Consider the following 22,746-nt stretch of genomic DNA (forward strand, 5'->3'; position numbering starts at 1 on the left):
ATAGCTTATTAAAGTCATACCCAGCGACGCAGGACTGGAGACGTTCATGTATTCTAATAAAGTCATTGACAAAACAATTCTAAAACTAGCTCATTTTATTTTGTTTCACAAAATTAAATAAAACCAGTACAACAGTAGCTAGAAAATGCATGATTATTTTGGAACCATTTTCTGCAGTAAGTATAAATGTTTGCTGGAGTAACACCAATTGGACTGATGGGTGGTATTAACATTGTGCAGATTCGGCTAGCGGAAAATATTACTTCACGCTGTTATTGCTACCTTTGATCACAAATTCGTATCGCAATATAAACTTCTCCGTATTTCCCTTATTGCATGTTGTTCTGAGGGGTTGTTTTTCGATATTGTAAATTAAGAGTAGAAATAATTACAAATCTTTAGGCTATTTGAATTAACATTAATGACCAACGTTAAAACGGAAAGATAACTGCATAAGGTCTGTTTTTCAAACTTTTAACAACCGCTCATTAAAATGTTAAAGGTTAGTTAACAATTGCGAATTTCACAATATCGAAATGTTTATAGAGGTAAATATGCACAATACATATCGGACAAAGTGCAATATTGGGTTTTGTACAACCTCGAGTAGTACATGTTATGAACTTCTCAAGAGCTTGTTAACCCCTTGGCAAATTTTAAGTAGTTATATTGCAGCCCAAAAGCTAGATGAAAACAAGTCTATAAAACTGAAAGTTTTAAACTTGACCGGAGTGTTCTAATCACCAATCGTGACTCACAACGCCAATCACCTACGAGGTGATCCTCCTTGACGATAGGAATGATCTCTGCCACCACGTAAAAAAACTGGATTTAAATATATAAATTTTATAGCAATATAAATTTTGAAAATTAGTTCTTTATTTGCAATAATTGAGTATAGTTTCATAGAAAACCTTAAGATATGCAGTACTTCGGTTTGAGACAACTGTTTAAGCTGAACTTTATTAATTGAAGTATATCATCAAATTAAAAATTAAATTAAGTAAACGCTGAATAGAGTAAGTCACAGCGTAAGACCTCGCGGTAAAATTCAACCACTTTGTGATCATTCTTTATACATTAATATTTAAATAAATTACCTCATCGCGCATTTTCCTCATCAGCACAGGTTTATTTGAATATATGTTTGCCTCAAGCCTCTGGAAAACAAAAAGGGCTTTGTTAATATATCGGATTATTGTAAGTGTCTTCTTCTCTTATTTTTTAAGAAATAACTAGATTTATTTTCAGTAGGGCGGACAGTCATAACCGTACAAATTAAGAAATTGTTTTCTGCTGCAACAAGAAACAGTACACTAGTAATATGGTTGAAAATGACGTAACCGTTTTCGCAACAGAAAACAAACAAACAGGTAAACGTTGTTAGTAAAAAGGGATAACGATGCTTCATCTTTTAATATGAGAACATGGATATACCCACAATAATTTTCCTTATACTTGAATGTCTCTTTGAATTCACGTTGTTCTAAGCCAGTACAATGGAATGTGAATGAGCATTTGACTCCCAAATGTATCCATTACACTCATTATTACTATGATAAAGATCAACACAAAGCGTCATTTGTACTTATAAAAATGTGCAGCACAAAACATTTTCTTAAAGAGATTGAAAGTAGTTTAATCGATGTTCATACTTCATCCGTTTAGGACATTTCGAATCAACTTTCCGAAAATATGTAATCGAACCGTAAATAAATTGTCGGGTTTTCTGAATATGAAAATATAGTTTAGAGTCAACTTAAACGTTTACGACTTAATCTCGGCGTTTGTTTAGGTAAGAACCTTATTTCTTGCGTTTTTTAAAGCATATGTTCCAACAAATAGTTAACTAAACATTAAATGGCATAGAGGTGACAAGAGTTATTTTTTTATCTCGTGGCCACGACTTACGCTCTCGTTCCCATGACTTAGTTATGTCATGGCCACTACTTTCTTACTCGTTCCAACGACAAAGTTATCTCCTGGTCATGAATGAGTTATGTTTGGGCCAAAAGATAATTATGTCGTTGGCACAAGGTAGTATGTGGTGTCAACGATATACTAAGTTGTGTGAACGCGTTAGGAAGTCGTAGCCAGGAAACTTAGTCCTGGGAACGCAATAGTACGTAATTAATTCTAAGGGACATTCCAAAAAAGTACATGAAACTCACGCCCGATCTAAACAAACTGTGAGGAACGTATTAAAAGTAAACTGAAAATAGCTAAAGAATTGAAGACTGCATGCTCAGTAAGAGGGTGTGAGGGATGGGGATAAACAGAGCAGGTTTGTGTTAGGGGGAGTCACTGGAAATGGCAGTGCGGGATTCAGAGCAAATTTTGTTTTTTCACTCTACGGTTTCCAGTCTGTGGTAGCAGTAGAAATTTCAGGAGCACATATTTTTACATAAAGGAGACACCGGTTGGACATAGGGTAGGGGTTATACAACTCCAATTACACCGACGGTATATAAATCGGCTCTACATACCATACAAGTGCCGACTCTAAATGAACTTTAACACGTATGAAAGTTCGCTTAGTGTTATAGTTGAGAGGTCCGCCTCACTATGTGCTAGTGTGAATATTTCTCTAAACATGCAACCAGATTACGCCCCTCCTGTAAGAAGGAATCTGAGTTGCATTCACAGCACATTCAGTCATTTTGTTGGATATAATTGTCATCGAAACTGCGAGAAGTGGCTATATGAACTAATGGTCAAACGTTGAGTCTTCGAGGCGAAAACAAATCAAGATCGATAATCATATGCATTCGGAAATACTACGTTGAGCAATCGGCGGAGACAAATACAAATCTCCCTCCATTTTGTATGTAATTACTATATCCGTAATAGTTTCTTGTGTATAGACAGTAGTTAAATATAAATATGATACATCAGTGGGATAATGCGATATATGAATATGTTTTCCATGCAATACGGAAAAATAAAATAGCGAATAAATATCATAAAAATCATGAAAAGAAATTACATTTAAGTAATAATACAGTTCTTACCATTTGCAAAACCAATTCTCGTTTTAAAGAGACTCATACTTCACAGCGGCGCAAATAACAGGCCAGGGGACACTCTTAACCAATTTATATCAATCGTTCAATTTTCGTTTTGTCCAAAAAGGTTTTTGCGCATTCATAAAACTTGGCCATTTTACGATGTGTTATTTCACCCATCCATTGTTAAGTGTGTCTTTCTGGCCTGCTTGGCGATGGCTTGATTCTCGTTTAAATCGCAAAGAGCGTGTTTTGAGTAAGATACACGGGATTTTAGACGACGAAACCTCCACGCCACCAAAAGTTGATCATTTATCCCGCCATAACTTAAGAGAATACTGTTAAACTTACATCAAGTTCAGCTACGTCAATATCCGTGTATATCCGTTCACCCTCTTCTTCTTTTACTTCTTCTTCTTCTTCTGAATGTCGGGGCTGATTTCGTGACAGTTACAGCAGAGCCTTTTGTACATTATGGTTTACTCGAAACGAAAATATTTTTTTACTTTTGTCAATTTCTTTACAAATAGCGATTCCAAATCTTACGTAGCAGATAAGTCATGCTTTGCGATCGATTATTAAAAGGCGGATTGTTTAAACCCATTATTTGAAATATAGTTACACTATTTCGTAAAGTTACCCCGAAAAATGTAATGTCATTCCCATTCCATGTCTTCAACGACTACTTAGAAATAACAAACGAGTCATAATAATTTAAAAAAATCAATGATATCAAATATTGAAATGCAGTTGAGCACTTGGACATTGACTGATGTACATCATAACATTACTTATACAATTAAATATAACATATTTTATCAAGTCACTCAATAATATCATTAACTTACAATATATGTAAGAAATTGTAAACATTTTATATACATATTATATCCATCAGTGATAATCCACGTAACAATATTTTTATGAAATTTCAACTTAATCAAAACATTGTTACTCAGTCAAGTGTCCAAAGCTACATGACTTGCAGCGCCAAAACTCGTGCAACTTGAAACTATGAACGCCACATATCGGACATTATTTTCAATAAAGGGAAATTAATTTTCTTCTTATTCCTTTCATTCAAACTTAGAAAATTATATTTCTCGTTATAACATCATTTAGTTTGCATATGGTGCGGTTAGAAAACAATTTCAAATAAATATCTTTGACTTTGATAAATCATGTTTCATAGGGAAATCGCAATATATAACACACATGTTTTCTTCAATACTTTATTAATACATATGTGCATTAGTGACTTATTAAAGCCAAGTATATTTATCAGTACAATATATAACACTTGTCTTTTATAGATGATAACCAGCGACCGCAAATAGACGACGACGACTACGCAACCAGCGAAGACGAAGATGAAAAACGTTATTCGGAAGCTGGCTCAGGTTTGTGTCACTAATAACAATTTATAGAACAGACCATCGTCAAATACTCTAGAAATTACCGTGTTTGGTTCGTAGTGTGGTGATCTACTGCTTGACTGTGAACCAGTGTTATGCACTATGCCCACGTACCAACATAACTGACATGACATTAAATGAAAGTACACCCCCAACACCACAACAATTTCCAATGATTGTTACACTCTTGGCATTATCAGTTGGTGAAGTTGTTTTGATAGCATCGATGATCAATGCATAAAAAGAGCTCTAACTAGGATATTAACTTTGTTAATTATATTTAATTGTTTTTGGCTATGAGGCGCGCACTGTAGAAGCACAAACACATACATTTCTGAAAAAAGTGCGTCAAAGACAGTTAGACTTAAGGGTCAATATGTTTTATTGATTTGCGTTATCCATCCGGAATGAATCTTAACTCGTATCCGAATGAACATTGTGGCTACCTTGAAATATGATGAGTGTAGACCATCCACTAAACATATATCCAATACATATCATAATTCAGGCTAGACTGATTAATTATTGGAATAAATTAATCTGAGGTGATACTAATAAGTTATCTTCCTTTGTATATTATGCTCCACTCCCCGATACAATTTAAATGGTTAAATTCTATAATTCAAGTATATTCTTATCAGTACTGGAAACTCATATATGTATGAAATGAAAGTCAGCACGCAATACATAACAAGAAAAGAAGAAAGATTATCAAAGAGCTTTGTTGGACCAATTAGATTATTTATGTCGAATCTGTGAATGCTAGTTTTAACAAAGCTACAAGGCAGAAATATACGAAAATAAGCTTTAATTGGTATTGAAGTTGTACGAGTGCTACAGTGAATTGCAAGATTCGGACAAGACGTTTCTGAACGGAGGATATTGAAATTAGTTTAAAACTTTTGAGGCATATCCCGACGAGACGCAAGCTGCGATGACTTTAGTCCGGCTTCAAATAAGATAAAGTGACATTTCGTTTATTGTACAACACGAAAGACGTAGTTAAGTCGTAACAGTGGTATAAGTGATGTCATCATTCAATTAGTCATAGGCTTACATGCATTGGATATGACATTCCGTTCGTGATCTTTGTAAGCATGGTCATGGCTGTAATTTTTTGATTCCCTACAAATAGACAGGAATGATCGCATCTATTAGACAATATGCTTTTCAATTAAGAATTGAATCAGATTTTTGAGTTTTCGTGAGAAATCGTCTGTAGTCGTACTAATTTTATTGTATTTTGATTTGTATATGATGTAATCTTCATCATTTGTACAACAAAATAATTTGGGCCATTTTGTTCCGATTCATTACGCATAACGCCCGTACGACAAGTCAGGGGTAATCGGGGCTGATTTCGTGACAGTTACAGCCAATATTTATGCAAAAAGCTACAGCCTAGCCTATTGTACATAAACGTTTACGCGAAACATAGTTGTTTTACTTTTGTCAATTTCTTTACAAACAGCAATTCGAAAACTTTTGTAACCTATATGTCATGCTATGTGGTAATTTATTAAAAAGTGGATTGTATAAAACATGATGAACCCACTATTTGAACTATAGTTACACTGTTTCCGATATTGTACCCCAAATAGAAATAAAGCCATTCTCGGTATAACGTCATCAAGTTTAAATATGGTGCGGTTAGAATACAATTTCAGCTAAATATCTATTTTAGTGAATTTTCTTATATAGTGAAATTGCAATATATTACACACATATTGTTGCCTCAGAACATTTTCCGTATATATCATACTTTAGCGTCATGATCGATACAAATCGGTACCGCGATGCACGAAGCGATGTTCCATATCGGGCGCAGATCAATAAGGCCCAACAAAAAATATAACACACGATACTTATAAATGGAGACAACATGTGTCGACTGAGTTTTTGAACTTATTTGATATAAATATTGAATTAAGCCTCGAACGTATTCAAACAAAACGTAAACGAGGCGGTCGCGCTCATATTACATGTATATTAATCGTCTACATATAATATGCGCTCAAATCAAGAATTTAAATCTTCTATACAAGCTCAGCCCGTTTGGTGGGATGACGGATGCGTTGTATTGAAGCGCAACAAGTATTCACTCTTACGTCGCTTAAGCTACACAAATGATGAGCAATATTTTGCTACATATAAAGAAGTGCGTAACAGGTTTAAATCACTTAAGTTTGTAGATCTAAACAGATTTTGCATCAAATTGACCGTAAAATGAACTGTTACGAGCAACCAATACTCCAAAACAGTTTTGGTCATTATTGAAGTCTTACGCACGCCAAACTAATTAAATTCCTTGTTAAATAGATTGAAGAGTGGTTAAGATATTTTAAAGACCTATTATTTAAAGATGGTCAGTTTAACTTGTTAAATAATATGAAATAAGGCACTGCCTTAGACGGTCTCTAGGTATGTTATCAACTGCAGAATCTTTTAATGCAGTACCTTTTTTCTTAGGTAAACAAGTGACAAAGGCAAAAGTTCATTTTATATGACATACTATGACTTTGACTACACCAATTAGATTATTAAGGTGCATAACAAGTGAGGTTAAGGCAATGCAAAGCAGATTTAATATTTTAATGTTTGAAAAAACTCATAATAACAAACACAAGTATATTAATTTACCTAATACTAAATATCATACAAGCATTTACAGTACAAATAAATGATTCCTACTTTAAACATAAGAAGGTAAACGAAACAGATTGAGTTTACTTAAAACTAATTATAACAGTTATCTGACAATTAACCTGTAATAAACTATTTTAATATGTAAAATAGCATTGTGTATATTTTAGATTTTTAAGGTTCTGCAAATAACCTGGAAAAATGGTTTGACCAACTCAGCAGTTTGAAATATATATAAATTCCCTGTTGTTGATGTTGTTAGCACCATTCCATCATTGAATATAACGATGTATGCAGAAAGTATGAAAATATTTAATTATTTAAAGTATAAATCTTTAAACTCAATTATACATCTATAACAGTTAAAAAAAACAAGAGGGCCCTGACGGCCCAGTATCGCTCATCTAATCCAGTACAGATCATCAAGAATAACATCTGATCAAGTTCCATGAACATATGGTCATGAATGTGGCCTCTAGAGTGTTAACATGCTTTTCCTATTACTTGACCTGGTGACCTAGTTTTTGACTGCACATGACCCAGATTCGAACTTGGCCTAAAGCTAATCAATATAAACATTCTGACAAAGTATAATGAACATACAGTCATAAATGTGACTTCTAGAGTGGTAACAAGATTTTCCTATGATTTGACCTAATGACCTAGTTTTTGACCGCACATGACCAAGATCGAACTTGGCCTAGAGCTATTCCATATAAACATTCTGACCAACTTTCAGGAAGATACAGTCGTAAATGAGACCTCAAGCCTCAATTTCTCGAAACGTCTTAAGTCCCTTATAACCGGATAAAGCTAAGCTCACTATTTTTAGTTTTCATTAATTTGTATAATATTTACTTCTTTAAGAGATTTTATATTTTAGATAGGAATTATATATATGTTAAATTAAACCATTTTTCATTTATCAAAATTCCATTCAAGTATGTATTTTGAGTATTTGAAATATTAAAAGCTACTTAAGCCTGTTAAGCTTAAGAATATTCGAGAAATTGGGGCCTAGAGTATTAACAAGCTTTTCCTTCAATTTGACCAGGTAACCTAGTTTTTGACCACACTTGACCCAGATTCGAACTTGACCTAGAGATTATCAATATTAACATTCTGACCAAGTTTCCTGAAGATACAGTCATAAATGTGACTTCTATAGTGTTAACAAGCTTTTCCTTTAATTTGACCAGGTGACCTAGTTTTTAACCTCAGCTGACCCAATATCGAACTCGTCCAAGATTTTATTGTGAGTAACACTCTGACCAAGTTTCATTAAGATAGTGCCCAAACTGTGACCTCTAGAGTGTTAACAGTCAAATTGTTGACGACGGACAACTACGACGGATGACGGACACAGGGCGATCACAATAAAAAAACAAGCACATAGATTATTCAACAAAATATTAGTTATTGTTATTGATACATATATATTTATGATTTAAACTTGTAATATATGCACAATAAAGCAATTTAACTGTTCACAACATTATCAGAACAAAAATGTACTATAATTATGCTTACATTAGCTCATTCATAAGCTCATTCAGTTTAAAACTACAAAAAGTGTATACTTTGCCAATACACTTAATTATTCAGAACGTATAAGGCATTGTTTAAATTTTAAAAATGTCACTGTATTTTAGACATAGACCCTTCCACGCCCCCCCCCCCAGCAAGAGTTTAGCAGCCTACTGACAAGATGACTGTAATAAACTATGATGTATTGATCTATTGATAGGGGAATACTCTCCAAGAAAATTGACACTTTTCTCTGCATTTGATACATATGCAATTCTTGTCTCTTATTTAAATTGTTCATGATGATTACAGTACTGAAGTTATCGATCCAAGATACATAATGCACTCTGGTATAGGGTACTGAAGTGATCGTCCCATATGCCAACTCTGGTATCCTGGATAAAATGTTACTGGTGAATACAGTACTGAAGTGATCAAATCCTGATGCCACTCTGGTATCCTGGATAAAACTTTACTGGTGAATACGGTACTATAGTGATGAATTCCGATCTGAAACAGATTAACACCTATTTTAAACTCAGAATATAATAAACAAGGGTCAATTTGTTGACATTGACGCAGATGAAGAGACTATCACAATAACAAATGAAGTCACCGTTGTTAAAAATATGTAAATATGGCCTAAGACCACAGTTATTCTAACTATATGTTTCATATAGACACTAACCAAGCTTACAATGTATCTCTTCAAAACAGTATTTTCAAATAATATTTTTGCAAAAACAGACTTCAAAACTTCTATAGTTCAATTCCAGGCTGTATGCAACACATACTGAAAGTTTGGCAATGATATATTAAACACTTTAGAATGAGTATAAGCACCTGTGGTGTTTTCACAAAAAGCAGAAAGAGCCATTTCCATCAATCGGTAACTTTTAAAGAGCCATTATTTCCCCATGCATTGGATTAATCTGACCAAGTAAAGTTTATATATATATATATATATATATATATATATATATATATATATATATATATATATATATATATATATATAAGACAGCACCATAAAAATGGCCTGCCTACTCTATTAAGATTTTTTCAAAGCAAAATAAGATTTTTCCACTTTATCAGCTTAGCGTTTATATAAAAAATGACATAGAGCCAAACTGAAATGCTTCCAGGGACAAATGGCGCAGCAAAGAAAATGGCAAAAAACACCAAAACTGAAAGATTCATGACAACTGCTAGTGTTTTCATGTATGAGATGGATACATGATGTAGAAAATGCAGTGATAGCATAATTATGCTAAGTTTATAAAAAATGCTTAAAGTATCTGTTTTGAAGGCTAGATTTGCCTTAAAATTAAGATTACAGCTCTTAACCAGTGTCTTTATGTTGCTTATTTGCACCTGATTAGTATAAATCTCACTCTTTGGAATCATTTACACATACACAAGTACTACAAAGTTAACTTACATCTTCATTCTGAAATATTAGATTCAGAGCTGCAATTCCTGGATCTAGATTGCAGGACCACTGCCATGGGCGAAAAGCCGCAGCAAACTGGAGCTTATTGGCACATCATATTCTGCATGCAAGACACAAAATCAGTGTTGGACACAGAATAAGACTATCTTCTTCTACTGTAAAAGTATTAAAAATGCCTGTAAACACTCATTTGAGACATACATAACCTTTTATGTAGGAATTATGCTCCAGTCAATTGTGAACACCACCCAAGCCCGGGGAATAGCGGGGACTTTGACTTTCAAATTCCCCGCCCTGCAGGGAAGAAATGATGTTAAAATATCCACCAAATGCCCCTGCACTGCTATATTTTGCACCAAGACAAAACCACCGCATTTACCCAGCACTGCAGGGACACCTGAATGGTAAAAACACAGCCCTTTTCCCCGGCTATCCCCGGTTTACCACTGGACCTGGAGGGTCCAATGTTACAATTGACTGGTGCATTAATGCGATAAATGTGCAGAAAAGTTCATTAATTTCAAAACAATTAGGACGAAAATATTAAGTATATAGTCTTTTGGACGATTTGCAATAACTTTTTTAACAACTCAAAGGTTAATCTTTACTAATCGAGTACACAGATGCATTTTGAAAGCCTTTAAACCAGACTTTCTTAGAAATCTTTCTTACTTGCTGACAATATTCCTTTCTAAAAACTCCTTGCCAAGAACGGGTATGGAATTCCATCACTAGACCATGTTTTGATCAGCATTGGTTCTTGTCCTTGACAATACCTCTGTGGCTTTAGCAACCAGGCTGGCTATAGAAATAAACAATAAATTAGTGTTTTAATTCATTAAAGCTGCACTCTCACAGATTGAACGTTTTGATCAAATTTTATGAAACAATTGTACCGAGATTCGCTACAGAAAATAATCTTTTTGGTGCCAATCTGGTGTACCCTTTAAGGCATTTTGAGTGTATTTAGGTTTTTTCTTTAATGCATAAAGGGAAAAGGTACTTATCTCAATCCCCCTGCTCCCTTTTTATTGCTTTTGCCATCAGAGATGTAAATTTATTCAATGTATTAACTTCAAGTAAATGAATATATTCATGAATGATTGACAGTATGAATGAATGAAAAGTAGCAATATTTCTTTAGATAGGGATCTCATTGTGTTGCTGTGATTGTTTAAGTAGATGTTTTTCATGTTCATAAGCTTAAAGTCATAAGCACACTTAATGAAACATAATTCTGCATCATGTGTAGTAAGTTGTGATACTTGTTTGCAATTAATGCAATGTTTGCTTAAAAGAGCAAACAAAATGTGCGAATAGATGCACAATACGGTCCAAAGACCATTAAAGGTCAGCAGTTTTATTAGAAAATGATATTATCTCAAAGCCGCAACAAAAACGGCATGAAAGAAATTCAATCCGGAAAGAGACAGTTCATCAATGAGCTATTGAAATAAACACTGATCATGATGTCATAACAAGCGAATGTTTATATCAAAGAGCAAGAAACATACTGGCAATTTATTTCAGGGAAACCTTGACAAAAGTCTGGGTTTTTTCCAAACTTATTGCCTCCAGTAATACATAACATGGCAATACCTGCATTGCTGAAAATCTGTCCACAGCAGTAATGTCAAAAACCAGGTGGCATGGATGCATTCTGAAATACAAAAAAGTCTGTAATTTGTGCTAATCTTACATATCCCATTTACAAGTGATTTACACTGATATCTAAACTATAGTAACACAACTTCTTTATGACCAAACATATTGCTATTGAGCATTAGTACACTGTATGTACATGACTTTTTTATTTTGTATGTCATGTTTCTTTGCCCCAATTTATGGAAATATTTTATAACAGGTTCAAGCTTTTTAAGTCCGTTACGCTTAAGATTTATCGAGAAGCTGAGGTCTTATGCACCAGTCAATTGTAACCACGCCCCCCCCCCCAGGTCCGGGGGTATACAGGGGATAGACTGGGAAATGGGCCGTGTGTTTACCTTTCAGGTGGCCCGCAGTGCCGGTCGAATGCGGTTGTTTTGTCTTCGCTTTAAATATAGCGGGGAATGGGCCTTACCTAGGGTCCCTGGGGTGCAGGGCCATTTGGCGGGGACCTTACTATCTGTTCGTCCCCACAGGGCGGGGATTTTAGCCAGGGTTGGCTGGACCAAATGTCAAAGTCCCCACTATTCCCCGGACCTGGGAGGGGGGGGGGGGGTTACAATTGACTGGTGCATTATCGCATGCAGATTTGAGTGAATCGCAGAGAGTGTTTACAGTATTTACTGTCAACAACACAAACTTCTTTAGGCATCTCATTTAGACTTTTTTACTTATTAACAAGCAGAAATTTTGACACAATGGCAATTTTACAACAAACTTGACCATGAAATTGAGTGTGAGCAAGCCAGTACAGTTTGACTTACCATTTTGGTGAAACATTACTAAACGGCGATGTCTATTAAAAAAATGAAGTTGCACCAATTTTTTTAAGGTGCAGGTCTAAGAAAAAGCATGACGGTCTAAATATAGAGGTGCAGTTGTATATTAAAGATGTGCACCTCCATCTTAAATATAGAGGTGCAGTTGTATTTATGTTTTAAAATATATATAGAACAGAACGTATGAATAAAGAATTGCACAGCTTGATAACATACAGGTGCACCTGTAAAGTAAGTGTATTTTAGTAACATTGATGATTCTCTCACAAAGCCATGTTGTTTCATTGTAAGGGTATGGCAACTCTCACTCAGTCATGGGGGTTGTTTGGCAGGATGGTTCGCCTTCTCCACACCCTGGACTGCTATTTAGTTACAATATTTCACACGATCTGTGGCCCACAGCAAAACCATCAACCCGCATTTGCCGATTTGTCTTTCAATCACAATCTTGCACTCTTATGGTGTCAGCCTTCCTCTCAACATATTCAATCACAATCTCTCATCTCCCATAGTGTTTCTTGGCACGAGGGGTCACTCGGCACTATGTATTTGCAATCTTTCACACAATTTATGGATCAAAGCAAAACCATTCATCTTTACAGTCACAATAGCTCACAAAGCCATGGTGTTCGACCGCAACCGTCCATTTATCTTTTCAGTCATAATCTTGCGCTCCGCCATGGTTTTTTTTTGGCAGGAGGGGAAACCCCTCCCGCACCCTCCCCTTCCAACTTCTTAATTTAATAACATCTGTCACAAAAACGTGGTGTTGCATTTCAGTTACCTGGTATTTGGACTGCAGTTGTGGCTACCTGATTGGGGCGATTCGGTCCCTTGGATGATCTCTTGGTCTGAGAATTATAAAATATGTGTTTGTCACTGTGTACTCTATGATACATATAATAAACAAATAATCCACTTTTGGTCGTATATTTTTACATATTAAATATTTTAATATTACATACAATCTTTATCATTCTCATGGTGTCGGACCGCAACCGTCCATTGATCTTTTCAGTCATAATCTTGCGCTCCGCCATGGTTTCACTTGGCAGGAGGGGATACCCCTACCGCACCCTCCCCGCCCAACTTCTTAATTTACACAAAAGTGATGTTGCATGGCACAAGAGTTCACCTGTCACACAATTCCTGTATATCTTTAAAGTTTCAATCTCTCTACCAGCGTGTTGGTAATTGAAAGGTGTTCCAATCCTTTGATCTCAGTCAAAACATCTCACTCATCCATTGTTGAGGTTCACAGACGGTACACCCCATCCATCTTTTCAGTGACAATATCTCGTTCAGCCATAGCGATTTCTGAACTGGTCAACCGCATGTCATAAGTTTATGAAATTGATATCTTTATTGTATGATTTACTGAAAAGTGTTTTTACAAAATAATCATACTGTACCTGGCTGACGTGACAAGCTCTGCTATGTGTACCGGTATAATCCATGGTCGTAATTAAATCGGTAATCCAACAGGAATTAATTCTTCGCAATTTCTATCCGATCAACAACTGTCAAATATCTAAAAAGTATCGATATTGTAAAGCCTAAAATGATAGCTACTAACTGTCAAGTGTGACCTTCGTATAGAATGGTAAACAATGCGTATGAATATCTTTAATAAACAAGTGAAAACAAAGTATATATCTCAGACAATCTATAGAAATATGTTTTATTTGTATTTTTGAGTTTACCAAAAGTATTCATAGTAATTGTTTATAAGCATATGTGACCAGTCACGGGATTTTTGGCCCGAAACCACTTTTTGGGCGAAAATGAGATATGAGTAATTTCTGACTGTACTATTCTTTAGGATAAAAATACTGAAAAGAAAATTCAAAAATTCCTATTTTTAACGAAACTATGACAAAAACTAGAAGGGCACTTGGTTAAGAAACAGCTGGAAATTCGGTATAGTTCAAGAAATTATTGAAACATTTGTATTCACAGATGCTATAAATATTCATCACTACAATATACACAATTGCCACATTATAACGACAACAATAAATTTTCAAAACCAATCTCAATTATTATTGAGAAAATAAATGAAAATTAATTGGTTACCATGGCAACCATTATTGAAAAAGGCGTTTTGGGGTTAAATTTGCATTTAAATATACAATAAATGCCATATGAAGCATTCAATAATAATTGATTTGTTAATTGATATACTCAAACCTTACTGTACATGGTGTTTGTATTTGGCATTCAAAAAAAATCCGAATAAACAAAAACTGTTCGCCAAGTACCATGGTTTATTGGCAATTTTTCACAATAAATTGACATTAGGTTGGAACTTGCACCTAATACAAACCAATGTATATCTAGAAGTTAAAGTATGTTACCCCTGTAATTTACTATAATTTATCTTATTTGAATGGTATTTAAGGGTTTGTTTTTTATTCTGGTTACCATGGCAACAGGCCACAAACATGATTATAATCACACCAACTTTACCAATTTACCTCAAATGTGATTTTTTGTATAGTCATTCATTGCTCATAAAACATGAAATGGTAGTATATATACTCTTAATTAAATAAACATAACAATCCTACACAATTTACACTATTGTAAAATTAGATCAGTTAATAAATGGGCACATTTACATTTTACAAAAATGAAAACAATTTATTTAACATGCTAACTACTTAGCATGTACACGTCATTATGTAGTTTCAAGAGGTATGCAATTGGTCACATAGTACATGACAAATTATATTTTCGATGCTTATTCATAGGTAAAAGTTAAAGCTGAAAATGTTTATAGGGTTCATGAAGGTTTTAAAAATAAAGATATTGAAGAAAATCTGAAAGGTTGCTAAGGTACATTTTATCAGGCTGTGAAGTAACTAATATTGACAAACAATACTATAAATGTCTTCAATTCAAGCATTTATAGGCTTCAACTGCCAGATTGTTTTAAGTTTGTATTAATAATAATCATATACTGGTCTCCATTATGGCAGAGGGGCTCTACCGTCAAAAGACAGGGTGTAGCACCCTTCTATCAATCATTTGCTAAAACCACAGTTTTTTCACTCAAAATCACTGGTAGCTTCATATCACATGAACATGTTTCTATTGAATAAATAATTGTCAATAAAGAATTGATACACGCTTTCATCAGCTCAGTAACAGGCTCATTCTCAAATCTTATATTTAGTTTATAAAGATCACATATCAGTATATTAGCTTTTTCACTTATTTAAGGGATCAGAGCCTTTTTGCATTAAGTCCTTTTAGTTGGATGTGTTCAGGGTACTCTCAATGGAAAAGCCATTGTTGTGGGCTTGTCAATTTTAACTTCAATCTCACTGTCCTTGGCATGCTCTCTCATGAATTCACTCACTGGGTGGTCAGCTGAAGTTCTGCAAAATAATGTTCATATATGTACATTACTTAGTGTTTGGAATAAATTATGCAAATTAATTTGAACATCAAAACTCACATCTGAATAAAATGGACAAAATATCTAAGATTGTTTTTGACTTATGTTCATAGATATACATACACATGCAGTGATACTGTCTATAATACTTTTGTTATACCTGAAGTGATGATATTTCCTTAAGTTTGGAATGGACTTCAGGGGTCACTTGGTGTACTCCAACCAGTCAAAGAATATAACCAGTTTGCCAAGGTCATCAATCCACAAAGGATGTGTGCTGCCTCCATTTGGTCTGAATAAATAAACATGTTGTTTATATTATGATATAATACCTATTGTTTTTACATAAGCTTTCTTTTACATAATAAGGTATTATAACCAACTTCAGTGTTTAAATAAAGTACCAAAAGTCAATATTTGTATACACAAAATCCTTTAATTTGGCTTTAAATCAACATTTAAAGCACCAAAATTAAAAACAAAACAAAAAAAGCTACATTCTTACAACTTACCTTCCACAGACCAAATCTCACACAGCACTGAACTTTATGTCACCTGCATTCATTTAAGTAAATGCTGTTTCTCTCCCTTCAGAATACATCAGACCCTTAAACATAGAATTACATACAATTTATTGAACTGATTGCCTTCAATCCATGACATTTAGAGAAATAAGAGAACAGATTTAAGCCCAACTATTTTTATAAGACTCATGAATATTTTGAGATTTCTGATTACTTGTATTGAAAAAATAATAAATTTTACATTGTTTTGTTATTCTAATGTTCTCATGTGTCAATATGCAGTGCATAGGTGATGTACTTCAACACTGCTTTTGTCAATCATACCCAATGACTGCATTGTTTTTATTCCACCCAACATAGTTGTCAATGTGCAGGTATGCAGAGTCTTCTCTATATGGATGTTGTTGAAAATGAGGTACCACACCATTGGCCACATAACAGCTAAACCCTCCATCACTGAGATATCTGTGAACCTGAAAAAACACACTTTGAAATAGAAAAGATATATATATATATATATATATATATATATATATATATATATATATATATATATATATATATATATATATATTTAAACTTTAATTTTATGTTCAAGTAAGAACTTTGAATAAAGGTGATATAAAATATTTAAACAAGAGCGCCGCAGAGCAAATGTGAGCGCTTCTCTGTTTTTTCAGTGAATTTACAAAATATAAAGGTTTTCCATTTCCCCAATAATAATTTAGTCAAATGGCAAAACTGTATTAACCACTCAATTTGTAAATAAAATTTACCATATGATTTACAGAACACTTCAAAGCAGGGCACTCTTGCTGTGCCTAGTATGGGTAGAAGACCTGCTTGGCATAGTCAAAGCTGTAATGGATTGTTGTTCTATGTACAGCAGGTGCTTGACCTGAAATTTACATTTGATCATAATGTTCTAAAGATATGTATTAACAGAAATACAAATCATTAAATGTTTATAGTTGGGGTGATGCCCCGGCAGATCAACATGTACACAAAAATGCATGCCAAAGAAATTTCCTGTTAGTCTGAATGTCATGCATACTCAAAAAGCAGCTTGCAGCTACAGTCATTAATATTGGTCCTGGCTTTTAGAGTATTGTGCTCTAATTCTAGATAAACATTTCCCCCATCTGCATTAGTCTTTTATTTTCATAATCATCATGATCATCTTCATCATAACATATTTTTTTTTCAATGTACCTTAACCTCATGAGATGGTTTGTTATGCACATAAATCAACATTGCAAAAAAAAAGTTTATCTACAACTTTAAATTCATCAACATAGCTAAAAAGAAAGTTAAAATGCAATTCAAAATTAATTCGTAAAATCCATCAATACTTGTGTTGATAGTTGGCCGCGGTAAGATGATGAAAAATTGATTATGTCCTTTTTCAGTCATCATAAGTATGCAAAAAGTGAATATCTGCTAGATTTTGATCTGTTTACATTTTCAATGTCAGACTGTCAAATTTCACTTCCGCTTTCTTTTCCTGCGATCAATTTCCATCCATTTGACCGAATTTAGAATATATTGCATTACATTAAAGATATACACATTTGTTAAATTATATGCTTAAACAATGAAAATAATTCTACTTACCAACAAATTCCTAATTTGATGGAAAATGCCTTTGGTTCAGCTTGACCTACATCCTCAAATTTGGGTTAAAAAATAGCTCATGACAACTACGGGAGATAACACCAAAAGTAATAAACAATACGAAAGAAAGTGGTTAAAAAACACTATTTCTATGAACATTACATTTTAAAGACTATATTTGACTGAACAATATAGGGTGACAAATTGTTTAATGGTTGTTATAACGATAAAACCTTCGTTACTTTCTTATTTTTTACGCTTCAACTTTGCGCACGTTTTTCTCGATATCGAGGCTATCGGTTTCGGGCCAAAAGTCTCATGACGCGTCACATATTTTGAATTATTTTAATAACTAGTGGGGCGCTATTTCGCCGCATCGCATAGTTTAAATTTCATGGGCCTGTTTTCTTCCGTGTCGTCACGCTCTGATGACGTTGCTGTCCGGCATGCACGCGCTCAATATAGTTTATGAACAGAAAAAAATACTGGTTCCATCACTTTTACGTCTTTTTTTCAGGCTGATAGTATGTGCAACTTTTGAACGAAAGTAGTGCTATGTGTGACCGTCATAGGGCTCTGCCGAGCTTCGCTCGGTTTAGAGCCCGTATAAACACGCATGATATACATAACCATGACATGGATTCAGTATTGAATTGTCCTATTACAAACGAGGAAGTGTTTCGGAGTATCGGTAAACTTAAAACGGACAAGGCATGTGGCGCTGATGGAATAGAGGCAGAGATTTTTAAGCACACGTGTGACCAAATAGCACCCATCGTATTGATACTTCTTTAATAACATTTAAGATAGAGAGTCATTCCCAGATGCTTGGTGCGAAAGCATTTCGGTGCCTATATTAAAGTCAAGCTCGAGAAACGATCCATCTAATTATAGGGGCATTTCTCTCATCAATGTCATGTACAAAATATATTCTTGTATCAATGTATGCAAATTTGACACCCACCCCAACTTTCGTGGTCAGATGCAAACCACCAATTACCATTGCGCGCCAGAAAAGCAGTTTTCGCTATCAAATCTTACGAAAGACCATTTGGTCGCTTTTAAAACAAAGATTTTTTTTAACTATTTGACTCTATGGTTGTTCCATCCTGACATATAGAGCGGAGATCTGGGGTTGTAGTTACCCCCTTGAAATCGAAAGAGCTTAAAGTTCGTTCTTTAAAACTTTAATCGGTCTAAATATAAGTACTAAAAATTGTTTGGCACTAGGTGAATATGGTCTTGTTCCGCTTTGTGTGATGTATTATTCAAAATGTATTAAATACTGGTGTAGATTCTGCATATGCAAATACATCGCTGCCCTAAACATTGTTACGTAATGTTAAAACGTTAAGACGATTTTGGAAGAATAAATAGGGTAACAGAAGTTAGAGAATTCATATTTCAGTATGAATTTGGCTACGTCTGGCTATGTCAAGACGTAAACGACATCAATAATTCACTTAATCGACTGTATGACTCAGGGGTGGCACGACACCGTTAATACATCTTCAAGATGCGATCTCTATAAACATGTAAAATCCTTACTCAATCCGGAAAAAATGTATTTCCATAAACTTGTCACACAAAATTGTTCGTGCGCTCGCGCGATTTAGGCGTTCAAGTCACCGGTAAAATATCAAAGTTGGTCGGCATCTTAACATATACCATTTTGAATATATAGTTTTAAATAATGTTTAATAAAAGGCTACAAGTGCCCAACCTTTTGACATGCACCCCTCCTTCGAAAACTAAATTGATGTAGTTTAAAATGTTAAAGCTGCACTCTCACAGATTGACCATTTTTACATCATTTTAATTTTTTTTGTCTTTGAAAGAGCAATTTTTCTCGTAAATATCTGCAAACCAATGACAAAAGACTGCTGACAAAAGATCAGAGCACAGATAATCATATTTAAGTTCGAAAATTAATGTTTAATGGCTTAAACCGTTACTAACGGTTTGAGAAAAATGCATAAAAAATCAATTTTCGAACTTAAATATAAAAATCTGCGATTTTATTTTTTGTCAGCAGTCTTATATAACTAATTTCTATGGATTTTCGAAAAAAAAATTGCTCGTTCCAAGACAAAAAATAAAAACGTTGTCAAATGGTCAATCTGTTTGAGTGCAGCTTTGAGAGGGTACTACCCAAAGAAATGTTAAAAATTCAAGTCCGAAATGATGCATTTTGAGAGTATTTTATTACGTTTTTCTTCGATATTGACATGAAAAATAAACTTAATCATTGATTATATGATTATTTAGTTCATAAATTCATTTTAATGTTTATGAAAATTCTAAGAAATCGACTTAAAAGACACATATAATAGACTATAACAATATCGCTATCAACAAATAACGCAAACGCTTCCTATTGGCCGTCAGCAAAACGGGAGTTGAAACATTGATCTAATAATAATACAATGAATATACTGATTCCAGTCAAATGTCACAAGGGTGAATGCCCAACAGCCACTGAAAGATAAACCTAAAAGGTACCAATATTTATGCGAAAAACTACAGAAACAAGCTCAGTAGTAAAATGTTTTAACATAAACCCGGTGTTATTGGCACTGGACAACCACCAAAGACATAGAACATACAAAAAAATCAAAAACAAGAAACAAGGAAGAACAGTACATACATGTTATTTAAAAATACACTAGGCATGTTTATGAAGGATTGTTAGGTACCGCCTTGAAACGGTCTGTAACTAACACAAAATTTACACAAACATTAAACTATCGTTTTCAATTAATATTTTTTGAAAATGTTTAGCATATTGGGAAGGGAGTACATCATATTTAGCGTTCAACCTCAGACTTGCCTCGTCGGAGCCAGTACCAACTTAATGTGAGGAAAAAAGGATATACATTTAAAAAAATACAATGGAAACTACAGGGACGAGCTTAGTAGCTACAGCACCATGTTTAAAGGTACTAGGCTGAGGCCTTGCTAACATTAAACGGGAGACAACACATAGATTTCACACAGACAGACAGCATACCTCAAATAGCTGTATTAGCAAGTGATGGAGTCATCGCCTCGGAAAGGCCAGTTAAACAGGAGTTCAAACTCTACTTTCATATGATCAATTTGTATTCAAACTCCTGGGCAGTAGTACTGGGCGATCGGCTGGAGATTCATTATCGATATATCGGACAGGAAAACTTATTAATCGGAGTGATCAATATTTATCAAACAAATAATGTCCATTTTGTGACATTTTGCATTTACTTACTAGGTACTGGTAAATAAAATTACACTTTTCGCATGGCTTAAGAATCAATAATATAAGGAATTGAAAAATTTATGTAGTTTGTAGCGTAATATGTTTTTCCAACTAAATGCTAATATACGACAAATTGTCAACACACAAATCAAAAACAAACATGAGATAAACTCTATGTAAACTTAATGTTAAGTCATAAAACTGAATAGTCAATGCATCATGATGTCAGTATCTGACTTAAATAAGTTGATTACAAACTCATAAAATCATAAGTGCATTTACACTCTCAGCAATAATGACTAGTTATATTGACTAGTAATGCTAGAAGTTCAACATTATAATATTAAAGAAATAGCAAGGCAATGGAATCATCTCTGACAAATTGTTAAATTCTATATTACTAAATAGATAATGCAACTACAGCTGAGATACAATTCCTCCTCAGTTTCCAGGGAAACAGTATATAAATTCATAAACTAGAGTACAGGGCTGCGTAAAATTATATAAAACGATTCTACTATGTTAATTCATCTGTATCCACATTCCATCAATTGTTGGTATCATGTGATAAAAAGGAAGTTAAGAGTGTTTGTAAATATATGTATGAAGTATTTGTTTACGCAACTCACTTATAAATAATTTAACTTAATCTGGTAGTTATGAAACTTTCCCTCACTGCCAAAGTTAACATTATAATTATTTTGTATTCAATTCGCATTATCTTTTTGCCTTCTTTACATTCTTTTTTATAATATTATGTTTTTAAGTTTAGATACGTGACATTTTTATATAATATATATACCTATATATATCACGACCACGTACTCTTGTATAAGTCGAATTAACTGTCGGTTCTGTTCTGTTCTGTTCTGTTCCTATATTATATATCAATGCTTATTCTGAAAATAATGTAATGTTCTATGCTTTTAGCTTTTTTACCTATATTTCGAACTGCCATGAACCATGTTTTGAAATTGTTGTGTTGCGTTGTTGTTTTCATATAATGTATGTTTGTTTTTGACAAGACGTCTTAAAAAAAGTCTTGTTGATCTCAACTCCTTACAACATTATTTGAATTATATTTATAACAGAGTTGGTCTTAAGATTTCCCAAGCTGGTGTTTTCATTCTCCTTCTCTGAATTCAGTGATGATTGTTGAACTTTCATTTCAATAACTTTCTGTTCAATAGTATTTCCCCTACGGTTTTCGATCGAAGATGGGATTTTTGTGGGGATATAGGGTTATACTTCAAACAATCATACAAAGAAACCCTATTAAATGTATATTTTGTTCTAAAGAATAGAAGTCTCGCATGTGTTTCTTTGGCTCTGAATCGGGTTTATGGTTGTCAAAATGTGGCGCTTTGAGAAATGAGTCGGCTTCATTAGAATGCACATAAAAGTATTTTGCTTTGAATGGGCTTGTATTTTATGGAGCACAGATTAGGTTTAATTACATCTATCGATAAACTCTAATTAAATG

The 22,746-nt window shown here is 33.9% G+C and overlaps 1 protein-coding gene and 1 long non-coding RNA gene across 2 annotated transcripts in view; both read right to left on the reverse strand.

The window, feature by feature from the left end:
* LOC128238043 (uncharacterized) overlaps positions 1 to 5,525 on the reverse strand; it is a 36,535-nt gene extending 31,010 nt beyond the window's left edge. The window contains exons 1-4 of the mRNA XM_052953609.1: positions 5,478 to 5,525; positions 3,357 to 3,440; positions 1,101 to 1,160; positions 775 to 825 (exon numbers count right to left, since the gene is read on the reverse strand). Coding sequence (XP_052809569.1) covers positions 775 to 825; positions 1,101 to 1,160; positions 3,357 to 3,440; positions 5,478 to 5,525 — 243 coding nt within the window. The remainder of the gene's footprint in view (positions 1 to 774; positions 826 to 1,100; positions 1,161 to 3,356; positions 3,441 to 5,477) is intronic.
* Positions 5,526 to 15,416: 9,891 nt separating this feature from the next.
* Positions 15,417 to 18,194, reverse strand: LOC128236742 (uncharacterized). The gene is made up of 6 exons (XR_008261425.1): positions 18,029 to 18,194; positions 17,191 to 17,312; positions 16,739 to 16,887; positions 16,403 to 16,497; positions 16,051 to 16,182; positions 15,417 to 15,870 (listed from the first exon to the last, which is right to left on the reverse strand). It is a non-coding gene; the product is annotated as an uncharacterized LOC128236742 (long non-coding RNA).
* Positions 18,195 to 22,746: the final 4,552 nt, after the last annotated feature.

This window comes from Mya arenaria, chromosome 6 (genome assembly GCF_026914265.1).
Source record: "Mya arenaria isolate MELC-2E11 chromosome 6, ASM2691426v1".
Lineage (NCBI taxonomy): Eukaryota > Metazoa > Mollusca > Bivalvia > Myida > Myidae > Mya > Mya arenaria.